This window comes from Scomber japonicus, chromosome 15, assembly GCF_027409825.1.
Source record: "Scomber japonicus isolate fScoJap1 chromosome 15, fScoJap1.pri, whole genome shotgun sequence".
Taxonomy (NCBI): domain Eukaryota; kingdom Metazoa; phylum Chordata; class Actinopteri; order Scombriformes; family Scombridae; genus Scomber; species Scomber japonicus.
In genome coordinates this window covers 6,477,245-6,490,598 of record NC_070592.1, presented here as the reverse complement: position 1 = coordinate 6,490,598, position 13,354 = coordinate 6,477,245, and the positions used below count along the sequence as shown (strand labels likewise).

At 35.5% G+C, this 13,354-nt stretch overlaps 2 protein-coding genes across 2 annotated transcripts in view; both read right to left on the bottom strand.

The window, feature by feature from the left end:
• The window catches only part of LOC128373851 (major histocompatibility complex class I-related gene protein-like), a 115,494-nt gene that overhangs the window by 3,792 nt on the left and 98,348 nt on the right, over positions 1 to 13,354 (bottom strand). The window lies entirely within an intron of this gene.
• Positions 3,964 to 11,863, bottom strand: LOC128374432 (major histocompatibility complex class I-related gene protein-like). The gene is made up of 8 exons (XM_053334696.1): positions 11,818 to 11,863; positions 7,828 to 8,094; positions 7,126 to 7,404; positions 6,723 to 7,025; positions 5,342 to 5,437; positions 4,804 to 4,822; positions 4,660 to 4,719; positions 3,964 to 4,135 (listed from the first exon to the last, which is right to left on the bottom strand). The coding sequence occupies exons 1-7, from the start codon at positions 11,861 to 11,863 to the stop codon at positions 4,698 to 4,700; spliced, it is 1,032 nt and encodes a 343-aa protein (XP_053190671.1). The 3' UTR covers positions 3,964 to 4,135; positions 4,660 to 4,697.

Sequence of the window (13,354 nt, the reverse complement as noted above, 5' to 3'; positions counted from 1 at the left end):
AATTGACTTTGGTGAATAATGTTCAATAACATCAGTATAAAAAACCTCAAGAGAGCCAACGAACGAAAGCCAACTACATTAGGCCAAGGTCAGTCTTTACTTAACTGAATTACAAGATAAAGGCCTCATAATTACAAAATAGTGATGGCTTCATATTAACCTCTAAATTATGAGCTATCTAACTATACGAGATGCTACATTACTATTAAAACAAATCATTTGAAGAAAATATCTCTGAATAGATTTTTGAGATTGATGTCATTCACTGTGTATTTAAAACAAATCCAAATACGCAATGTAAACACTCCTTTATTAAAGTAATACTTGAAGTATATGCTTTGAGATTTCAATTTAATTCTTGCTCTGTGAATATTACATAATTATAAAGTTACATCACATTAGGCCTAGATTATACTGTATTATAGTATTGATAATCTGAATTGACAGTAGCCTATAGTTATTTCTACAAAACCACAGATATATGCAGTGTCAGTGACACCTGAACGGCATTATTGGTCAAATTCATAGATTAATCTAACACATTTCAGACCTGAATTAATCTCATTAATAGCTTTATTTCGATGGCCACCTCAATACGCTGTGTAATAGATACGAGAGAGAAGACAAAGAAGCAAAACACAGTATTAGTCTGGAGTTTGGACATACTTTGTCATTGAAGAGAAAGGGAAGTCCTCTCATGTAGAAAGTTGTTTTTTATAAGTTTAAAAGCAAAACAGTGTAATATAAAATAACTGTCAGAGAATAGACATGTTCAAATCTGAGGTATATAAATATTTAGCCTTTCATATGTTAAAATATAAATGCTGGTGCGCAGGTGGACGAGTGGTTAGAGAGCATGTAACGTACGAAGCAGACCCCGGTCCGATTCCCAGCCTGAGGTACTTTACTACATGTCACACCCTTCTCTCTCTCTCCCATGTTTCCTGGCTGTCTATTGCTCAATAAAGGCGTCTATGCCGAAAAAAATATATAAATGCTGAAGTAGTAGAAGTTAAATAGATGTTTGATAAAGATTATTACCTGGAGAGACCACGTGGAAATAATAAAAAAGTAATGACATGAAATGCTTCATCTTGGTTTGATACATATATTAAAAAACACTGAGGCGGAAAGACTGTCAACGGTGCGCAGAATCAAATGGAATGACCAATAGAAATTATGAATAGTTGTGCCTCATCTGTTACAAGGAGGAGTCATTTCAATATCTGACTACCTGATCAGGTTCAACAGGAAATGCAGGAAATTGTTTTTTTTGTTTTGTTATTTACAAGTTTAATATCATGTAGTAATATGGACAGCTGTTTAAACACAATTGATCCTAAAATCAGTAAATGTTGATTAAAGTGACTAAATGAAGAAACTATAAGAAATCAGCTCAAAGAAAATGCAATGTAAGGCAAGAGTACAGTATAGCCTATGGCACAATTCATGGAGCAGTTTTAAAGTGATTCATGTGGGGGAGGAAGTGGTAACGATGAAGGATGTCTGTTTCCTCTGATATCATCAAAAACTGACATTAGAGAAACAAAACAATATAAATCTATTTGCCTTTCTAGGAATTTTAACTAGCAACTTCTTTCTGACATCAAAACATCATGACCATCACTTACAGTATAGAGGTTTATTCTGAAAGTAACGTATATCTGTTGCTGAGTTTTAATTAAAGACCTTTTTGGATTCATTTTGACACATTGACAACTGATTAAAACATTTAAAAAGGTAATCTCAAGCTTTCAGGTGTCAGAGACTAGCTTCATAGAGTGTTTCCCAAAACTTGTAACAAAACCTTTAGGCCTACACATTTGAACATTTGAGGAATATACATGTATGATGTAAAAGGAACTTCTCTTAAACAGGTTTTCAGAGCAATTTTATTTATTAACAGAAGGTAAATGTAAATTCTATCAGAACACAAATAGACACAATAAAATGTGGCAGCCACTCACATGAATAAACACTGATTTGATCATTTATACATTTGAAATAGGTGAGAACCGGTATCACCCAAAACAATCATATTTTACAAAGTAACACATTTATTAGCCAAATACAGATGGTATAACCTGAGAGAAGATGTCTACTGTCATGTAGACAAATCAATTTAGTCATTTTAGAAATATGGAATAAAGTACATTACGGTTACTGTAATTAATCCTCTAACCAATCATTTTAGAATTAACAATAACCATGCAATGTAGAAACATTAACTAATTCATGTGTAAAAAGCTACAGCTGTTACTTTTAGTGGAGGAATAATGTGTGTTAGAAGACGAAGACAAATCAGAGATATTTACACTTTGGTTAAAGTAGGAGAAATAAATGGTAACATGTTCATAGTTTGAGCACAGCATGTTTAAACTATGGGAGTAATCACAATGAAACAAACAAAACAAAAACATTAAAATGTTTTTTCCAACTGTGGTCTAGTGCAGACTCTTTATTAGTGTTTCTAAAATGATTTATTGAGACTGATCTCACGTTTTGGGATGTTTGGTTCCAGCTTTAGGAACAGAGATTAAAATGTCTTCATGTTGGTTGAGCATAGCTCAGTGGGTAGAGCACCTGCCCCATGTGTAGAGGCTACAGTCCTTGCTGCAGGCAACCCCGGTTCAAATCCCACACCAAGTGGTCTTGTCCTGCATGTCATTCCCCCCTCACTCTGCCTCCTGTTTCCTGTCTATCTCTACTAACCTGTCCATTGAAGGCAAAAAAGCTTTATAAAGTGTCTTCATGTCTTTTATGAAATGATTTAACACTAACGGTCATTGAAGCTCAAAAGCTCCAAATAGCGGAACAAAACACAACATGCTCTACACAGCAGAGGAAATAGTGTTAGCTCACTTCAGGAAATGTGTCACATTGAACTAAATGGCAAAACGACCTGAAATCACCAACATATCGCTGCTGTCAACACGTCATGACAAACTGTTCAGTCAGCAGCAAACTAAACTTCATGTAGCTGCAAAAGATTGCTGGCTCAAAGCACAACCAAAGCATGAAATGTGTTGCCATCAGCACCATGGTGCATCTTTACCATCTGCATATATGTAAATGAGGTAATTTTCATAAATTCAGTGCAAAATTTGTTCCTTTCTATGAAAAGACCAGGACTTGTTGCCACACTCAACTAAGTGTAGTTATTAGCATCTTCAGATTGGCTCATTATTATTAGTCACATTAATATTTAAAGTCGCACAATTCAAGTGCAGTTTTCATTATGAAACAATCTCTGTGCTGAAATGTGGACAAAGGCCTAAAACACAGGAAACAGCTCTGCTCAGAACAGAAGCAAAACTGCTTTCAGCTTCAATGTTTTATGGTTGTGTTTGTGGAGACATATCATTAGTGCAAAATTGTTTGTGGATAAAACCAAAAAAACAAAAATCCAAGGACACTGCACTTGATTAGTTTTATTCTTACCTTTTTAGAAAGAACCTTTGCAGTCACCATAGGTGATTACACCTCTTCCGCAGCCCCCATTGCCTGTGGTGTACTGTAAGGTTATATTTTAGGTCCAATTTTATTCTCCATCATGCTCCCACCTGGCCAAATCATCCAGCAACACAATGTTTCTTTTCATTGCTATGCAGACGACACACAGATATACCTTCCCCTGAGATCCAGTGACCCAAGAAACCTAGCTGCTGCTGGAGACTGTCTGCATGATATCAACTGTTGGATAGCACAACATTTCCTTCAACTTAACAACTCCAAAACAGAAATCATATTGTTCAGTCCCCAAATACAAAAAATGACACACATTTCAATCAAACCCACATCAAAAAAACTGTCCAGTCCTATGATCTACAACTAAGAACAATCTCCAAACTCAAGCCGAGGCTCACCCACTCTGACCTGGAAAAAATATTCATATATTAAAATATTCGGCCTATGGCGAGTTGCCATGCAATGTCTATGTAAACTTGTGGTGGACAGCGGCTCCTCCCCTTGTGCATCACATGACATGAATTTGATATCTGAATAGAAAAGAGGCCTCACTGGAGTAACGTTGTGGCTCTTTGGTGTCTGGTAGCTGCTGCAGTGATTCATCTCCACCAAAGGTCTGAGGAAACAGCTGGACAGCAGCATCACTTCTCTCCAGATGTTGTTACTCCTGCAGTGGAGGATTCACATCAACATTAATGCTTCTGTCAGCTCTCAGATCATCTTCACAGATGTCATTCTGCACTGCATCCACTGAGGACCTGAAACTCATAAATCTGATCTATGAATTCTCTTTAGTTTGATGTATCCTGTGACTTTCTGATGATATCTGTGTCTTCACATCTCAACATTCATTAAAACAAGTTTTGTTGATTTATATTGGTGAAAAATCTAATAAAATATTGATGCCACAGAATCTCTATATGAATTTACTATCCTCCACTATCTTGAATATTTATTGAGTTCACCGTTAGTGGTGATAACATACAGTATTCGATATAATATTATATTCAATATGTTTGATTTTGGTCCAGAATGTAAAATATTCAGTCAGTATTATAATAAAACCTCAGTATCGGCTGTTTCCTGTAACTATACTGGATCACTTGACTGAGAGATTCTCGCAAAACAGTTTTTTTCTTTCTTTCTTTTCTTTTTCTTACAAAGCTAGTGATGACATGATGAAATACTCACTGTGATCAGTTAAGGGCTGCATCTTGACACAAGAAGTTTCAGGGGATGATGAGTCTGAAGTTTTGAAAGAGAACAAAGGGTCAGTAATTCAATTTAAACTATTAGCTACAGAGAGATAAACTATCTAAAAAGACAGAATACTCACAGTTTGCAGGCTTGAATCCTGAAATACAGACAAGAGATTACAGTACTTTAATATTTAAAATGTCAATATAAGTATAGTATAATTTCAAGTGTACAAGTACTACAGTTAGATGGACAAGCGCAATTTACTGGAACATCATTATTATTATTTTTATTATTTATTGTTGTGTTACTTATCTGTGCATTATTTATTACTTTAACCTTTATTTATGCCGCCTTTTATTCTGATTTTTGGCGCTGCAAACAGCATTTTGTTGTGTTTTTATAAATATCTATCTATCTATCTATCTATGAAAAAAGAAAACATTACATGTTTTATAGAAAACTGTATGTGTATTTGAATTATTTCTGCTTTCATTTCAAAAAGTAATATAGTAACTCTCCAGTTAGAGGCCAAGCTACTGAACATCAGCCAGGTTACTCTGTTATTTGTTTTAATCATTCAGAATAAATATTTTCCTGAAATATTTAAATTCTGTTCTAAAGTATGTTAAAACAGTGAAGTTAAATTGGCTTCAAGAGTATTGTTGTCCCTCACCATTATTTCTCCTTCTCCAGATGAAGACTCCAGTGATGCAGACTGCCAGGAGCAGCAGTCCTACAACACCTCCAATAACAGGACCAGCAGGGAACTCTGAGGGAGGAACTAGAACTAAAATAAAACATTCACAGTGTGTCAGGAGCATGACTATGCACTTTCGGTATTTTCACCTATAATTATCTGAACTAAAGTATGATAATAAAACATCATTATTGACAATTACATTAGTTGTTTGGTCCCCTTTAAACACAGGGCTTTCTCTGTGAGGATAACTGAATGGGTTTTTTTAGGGTCACAATAATCCAAATTTCCTGTAAATGAATAATTCTGGATTAATATAATTGTTGACCAATTGTGAATAATGTTTGCACTGTGTATGTATTACTTGCTCTATTTGTAAAGTGCACCTCCTAGAGTTGTAATCTAGAAATCACATGTAAAAAGCTGGTTAACCAGAAGTTAGTGAAAGAAGGAGGATGCCTTTTTGACATTATCTTTATCTTTGACTGACCTTTGAAATACATTTGGATTACATTTGTTTGGTTTCTCCTATTGTATTATAATTTAGTTCTCCAGAGGGATTTGACTTTGTGAAATTTGTGAGGATTATTCATGTGTATTTGTGTTGATTTGAGAGTAAACGTTCAAGTGTGAGATGGATGCATAGTGAAGTGTTAAGAAATAGAAATTCATTAAAACAGTACAGCAAAAAACTAAAGAGGCTAAACTTGAAATGATAAAACCTGCGATTATACTTTCTTTAATAAACTTTTTAAACATAGGAAAGTCTTTTGAGTATTTTCATGATGGTGCGATGAGTAAAATCCAAGTAAAACTTACAATGTGGTTTTGCATGTTGTTTTTCTTTTTCTGAAACGAGTTTGAGTCAGGTTTGCACATCATAAAAGAAAAACAGTAATAAGGGGATTTGTTAGAACGAGTCATCACCAAAGGTTTGCAGTGCTGTTTAGTTAAACTTTCACTGAGCAGGTGGGAAGTGGACTGTGCAACGCTCATTCTTGGCACCAAGACTCCAGTGCACTATCTTGATTGGCAACATCACACCCTCAACTGCACCTCTTCCTCCCAATGGGGTGCATGGTAAATCCAAAATCCTCCAAAACAGAGCCCTTTGTCTCAATCGGATTCAAACTTGTTTCTTAGTTTTACTTCAGTAGTTTAAGTAGGGATCAACAGTTTTGTTTGTTAACCCTGGACTTAACTAATCCTCGTCTCCATTATTCTGAGGACTGATAACCTCGTTTCACTCTCATTCAAACTGTATAATCAGAAGGCAGAGCTGATTCTGTCAGAACATTTACAGCAAATGACAACAAATGTTCTTAGTTCTTAGTGGACGACCATCAAAAAGTCTTACCCCAGTTGGTTCTGATCAAAGCTTTGTCGAGTTTGGTGATGATGTCGTCCTTCACACCAGAGAGATGAAACACACATTCGTACCTCCTCCAGTCTTCAGGTGTGACTGATGAAAGGTTCAGGTCAACACTCATCTGGAAGGATCCATCATGGTTGGGGAGGATCTCTCCAAGTTCCATGTCTCCGTGAAGCTCCTCTCCATCTTTCCTCCAGAACATCATGACTCTGTCAGGGTAGAAACCTGTAGCGAAGCAGCTGACTGGAGAGGAGGGAGTCTTCTGGAGGAGAGACACTGAGGGATGGTCTGGACAGACGAGGGGGAGGGAGGCAGGGGGTGAGGTTAGAAAGAGATGAAACATTTAAGTATTGGGTCCATGAAACTACATCAGGTCATGTGATTCTACCTGTTCTCATCAGAAAGCTCTTCCCATAGTCCAGATATTTCATCAAAAACTCAGGGTAACGCTGGGTGAGTAAAGATGTCAGCCTTTCAATTTTGGGTCTATCTCTGTCCCGCTTGTGTTTGGTGATGACAGCTTCTGGTTTTTGAGCGATCCATGTCAGAGTCTTCAGGTCAAATTTGATGAAGTCTTCTCCATCGTAACCAATCTGATCAAATCCATTAATCTCTCCAGTCTCATCGTCCCATTCACAGCCCTCCTTGTTCTGGAGGATGTGGACACCTGAGAAAGAGACAGAGAGCAGAGTGAGATCCCACAGAGGGTTACAGGTGGCTGCAGTCTATGTGAGGCTGCATTTTAGAGAAGGTCGAGGAACACGTGGAAGAGTCACCTCTTCATCACAAGACCAACACAAATTAACCAAAACTTACCTGACCTGAACTTTTTAAACATACAGATGAAATCATGCATGAAAAAAGGGCCAAACACACACACACAAACAGAACAAGGGTGAGATTCAAATTACCAGGAAAGCTAGATTAAATATTAATATTAGTATTGACCACCAATTTGGAAAGAGTCCCTCACATTTAGCAAACTGTGTATGTGTTTAAACATTTAAACATGTGTGTTAATAATGTAACTAATATCTGTTTGCTATTTTACAATAAATACATATTTACATTTTTCAGTACTTTTACTTACCTCCAGTTTGGTTCAGTTGCTTCTTCAAAATGTCAATTTGAGCTTTGTAATTATTATGGATAAATAAACACCCCCGAGTGTACCGCTCCAAGTGTTCTGGATAATCTTCTACCAGTTTTTTCATCCAGTCCTGTGTGGCTTCTGCTTGATCCCTGATGCTGTCACAGCGACCTACTGGAACTTCATCAACCAACAATACACCCACTAAATCTGGGATGTTTTTGACTCCAGAGGACACTGTGACCAAAATTGTCAGCGAGTGTTTCACTGTAAGAGAAAGAGGTTTTAAGTTCATATTGATAGTTATGATAATTACATTTAACTACATTCAGTATTTTGTCCAGCATGAAACCTCAGACACACAAAGTTAGTGATGAGCTGGTGATGAAAGTAGAACATTTACCATCTTAAGATCCAGATGTTATAATTGGACTGATTGAGACTAAACAAAAGCTAAAAGGAGAGTAAATACTGACCTTCTATTGGCCAGGAAGCCAAAAACACAACTTAATATACAAATAAATGTTAAATATTGTACAAGGCCATTTTTTATTGGCAGATTTGCCATAATGACTAAATCAGCTTTAATAACCTCACTGATCATCATTTCATATAACTTACTAATGACTACACACTGTTAACATGCATGTTTAAAACTCATCAAAATGTTAAATCTAGATATGAATATCTGTACACTGCTTTATTTGATTTATCAAATTATTAAAATCTGTATGTAGGCCTGGTCATAAATAGGAGGCTGAGCTGATCAGTGTTTAGTCAGTTTGGCAGACAAAAAAACAACATATAAAATAGTGCAAATCTGATTAAACATTTTCAGAAATGTGACTTTACAGAATAATGTTCAACAACAACAAAAGCCAACTTAGTCCAAGGTCAGTGTTTACTTGATGATTACAAGATGAAGACGTCATAATTACAAAATTGTTTAAGGATTAATTCATATTCACCTCTAAATTATGAGGTAAATGTCTTCAATATAAAATGGCTAATAGTTATACCATCAAGCTTACTATAGGAAATGATACATACATTATTATTATTATTATTATTATTATTATTATTATTATTATCATTATAACACATTATTTGAAGAAAAGTGAACAGACAAATCTGAGATAGGTTAAGTTCTGCAGTAACAGTTTATGCATTTATATTTAAAAAGAGAATTATATGAGTGTTTTAAATTATTAAATGAAGAATAAATTGCATTTTTAATATTGACATTCAGTTTAAATAATCTGACACACAGCCAGATGTTAATAACATCAGGACTATACAGAAACTGCTATTTATACAAAATCCCAGACAAATTCAGTGTCAGTGACACCTGAAGGACATTATTGGTGAGATTAATAGATTAACATGTTCATACGTGAATTAATCTCATTAATGACTACTTGGGGGGCATCTCAACATAGATACAAGAGAGAAGTAAAAGAAGTAAAATACAGTACTAATACTACTCAGAAGTTTGGACACACTTTCTGATTGAAGAGAATGGGAAAGTGTGTCCACACTTTGGATTGGTGTACATACATTGATGAGCTAATGTTCACCTAAAACTGATTTATTTCCAGCAGGTGCGAACTGGGACAATCATTCAGGCCGGGAATTTGACTCTATTCCAGGTCACTCTTTTCATGCAGATATCAGATGATAAAAATGATTTCAATGATTATTTTGGTAACACTTTATTTGACACCTATCTCTATAACGCATAATGACGTTTATAATGACGTTATAGCGCCGTATAACTATAGTTATAAACACTCATAAATGATAATAATGCTTTACAACAATAATCATAACACACTATAAAACATTTTATTATTACTTATAAGGTCAGGTATTATAATGCGTTATAACTGTTAACAACTCACTGACAATGACCACATAGATAATGTATTATACATATATTTATGATGTATTATAATTGGCTTATAAACATGTATAACTATCATTATAAACACTCATAAATATCATAAGGCTTAAGGTCTAGAATTATAATACTTAATGATTACTGGTCCCTTGCTAATCACTTTTTGTTCCAAGGATCAAAGGGTATTATTATAATTATATAGTTGTCATATATTAAAACTCTTTATAATGCATTATAATCACTAGTATAATGCATTATAATGTAATTATAACTTATTGTAAATGGTCATTGGGTGCTTCAAGTAAAGTGATGAAACTGCACAGGTATAGGCTGATATAACACTTTAGAAGCTGGTCATAACAGTTATAAAGCATCATAATACCTGACCTTATAAGTCATAATAAAATGTTTTATAGTGTGTTATGATTATTGTTGTAAAGCAATATGATCATTTATGAGTGTTTATAACTATAGTTATACAGTGCTATAACATCATTATAACACATTATAAATATATTTATGATGCGTTATAGCGATAGGTGTCAAATAAAGTGTTACCAAAATAATCATTGAAATAATTTTTATCATCTGATATCTGCATGAAAAGAGTGACCTTGAATAGAGTCAAATTCCCGGCCTGAACCACAGATTTTTGAGAGACTATGGTCGCTGGACCTCAGTCTGACCCTGTAGGGGGTAAGAACATTTTGTACATTTTTAAGTCAAATGCATCATTCTGGTGCACTCTGGCAGTAACATTAAGAGGTTATGTCTAGAAAAAATGATTTGTGCTTTAGTAATTTAACTGCTGGTTGTATAGATATGAATGATGGTGACACACCCACAGAGCACAGGAAATAAATGTTACCAGTTAATAAATGTTTAAAAAACCCATCAAAAAAACTAATGTCCATATTTTAACTCTGAAACAAAGAAAGTAGACGTGATTATCTAAGTTCAACTAGTTAATTATTGAGGAAAACATGGTTAGATTTTGACATTGTTCAGTAAATATATTTTTTCTACATTGTGTTTCTTCAAATAACTAAACTAACTGTCTTTGCTTATCAATAAAAGACTTCCAGATGTCTTAGATGTGGATCAGGATCAGAGTTGATTTATTGTAGGCTACAGATGGAAATAAAGAAGATCTCTCATTAAGACTTTTTAAACTAAACCAACTGAAGCAGCATAAAGCTGCTGCTGTGTTTTAAACAGCAAGCAGGTGTTTCACATTGAGAGGTTTGAGGCTGAGCTGCAGGGTTGAGTGGAGGTGTGTGGGGAAGTTTATTTGTTGAACGTAATCGCTATAAAACAACCAGAAAATAACGTTGTATTGATCTGATTCACCGGGTTTCTTACTGCTCTCTCTCTCTCTCTCTCTCTCTCTCTCTCTCTCTCTCTCTCCATTCACTCTCTAGCTCGCTCGACCAGAGCAGAGGCGAGCAACGCCACGAGAAGTGACAGTAAACAGCAGCGGAGGTTAACATCAGCTGCTCCTCTCCTCTGTGGAGCTGGGGATGCAGCAGAGACAATAGTCTACAGTTGCCCGTCATCACCACATAGATAGCTACGTGGATTTGATTGGTGAAGTTGACTGTTCAAGTCAGGCCAGAACGACTATCCGGGAATTGTCCCGATGTGCTCCCACTGCTAACTAAAGCAATGCAAATTGTGGCATTTGCACTTTTTTTTTTTTTTTTTTTTTTTTTTTTAAATTTTCGTTAGAAACCAATCTCAGTGCTGAATGTGTAGAAGAGCCTGAAACACTGGAAACTACAACGGAGTAGGTCTATTAGAGCCAGCAAAAAAAGGAAGGCAAGAAAAAGTCCGACACAAGAAAAACAAAACAAAAACAGGCAAATAAATCAACTTACTGCGGATGCCTGACCAAATCAAGTTAGTAGGGCGACTGACTATGCCAGCGTCTTTGGAGTGTGAAGGTTTTCGTATTCGTAACTGATGAATGTATCATATCAATAACGTAAAGCTCGATCTAAACTGCGTCAAAGTGCCCAACGTGAAAGTGAAACATAACTCTAGGCCAAACATCCTCACTTACAATCAACACATTTTAAAGCTAATCTCACCTGAAAGTGTGACAGGAAAGAAGAAGAGCAGAAAAACTAGTTTCATCGTCTTCATGACTTGTTGCAGAGTCCTGTCAAGTGACCACCAGTGGACACACCAGTCCGTTATGATTATGTAATTCTTCATGTGTTGAGATGTGGGACCAAAGTTGACCACCAGTATCAAATTACAGCAACCGCCCAGCACACTTTTTATCAAACAAACATATTTTGACAGCTTAAGGTACCAAACTAAAAGGGTTACTTGTTCACTGATTAACTGCAGTGCACATTCAGTGTTTAAAAGGAGCACCATGGGGCGATTTTAACAGCTGTCCGGATCAAACATCTGGATTTATACTGGATCTGACTCAGGAGATGAGTTATTACTTCGATTAGTACAACTTGAGTTGAGGACCTAGGGTTTACAACAGGAGTAGTTTCCTTCTACAAAGTCTGTCTGTGGTCTCCTCTCAGGATCATTTGATTAGTGCAGTGTGAGCAGTGGGGATTTTTAATGTAAGTCAAGGTACATTTATTTGTACAGCACATTTAAACAAGGCATTTCAAAGTGATTCAAATAAAACATTTAAAAAAATAAAGACAAAGAAGCAGAGCATAAAAGAACATTTAAGCATAACAGAAAAGTCTTCAGCCTTAATTTAAAACAACTGAGAGTTGCAGCAGACCTCATGAGATCAATTCCAGTATAAAGGTATAAGTAGGTGAACATTTCCAACGTAATTTACTGCATATCTGTTACTGAGTTTGAAATAAAGACCTTTATTGGATTAATTTGATGATAATTAGCAAGAGCTTAAATCTTCAGTAAAGCAATAGAAAAGTTACAATTTGATTTTCACTTTAACTGTATTGGTCTGATCTGGTCTGAATCATGGAAGAATTAAATTAAGTTTCTTTTTTAGTTGCAAGAAACATAGTGCTATAAAGAAAAATACAGCACATGACAGAACACATGTAAACTACCATACAAGACATATATGTAATGAAAAGAAATGGGGGTGGGAAAAGGGGGGGGTACAACACTCTCCTTACAACTTCTGTCCCTTTCTTTTCATGGCTGCTGAGGTCTCGACCCATCTCTTTTCATGTAACTTTACATTTTGAAATCTTCAGTTACACAATAGAAAAGTTAGTTTAATTTTCACTTTACTGTATTGGTCTGATCTTCCATTGAAAATACTGTTTGTAAGAATTTAGCTTTAAATGTTGAGAAGTCCGGAAATTCTCAGTAATGTTGGAGGAAATGTTCTGTCAGCTCTTTCCCTGGTGACTCACAGCTGAGACATTTCACAGTTATGTTGCTCTCTAGTGGTGATATAGAGAAATACACACTCATTCACAACGTTCATTATTAATGTAAGCTGACAAACATTTGTGATGTGTGTGTATTTCTTTTAGTACTGTAAACTTTTCCTTTTGTCCTCACACATTTTAATAACTGGTAACATTTTAAAAAGTAATCTCATGCTTCAGAGACAAACTTCACTAATGTTTCCCAAAACTTGTTACGTAAACCTCTTATGCAGGTTATCAG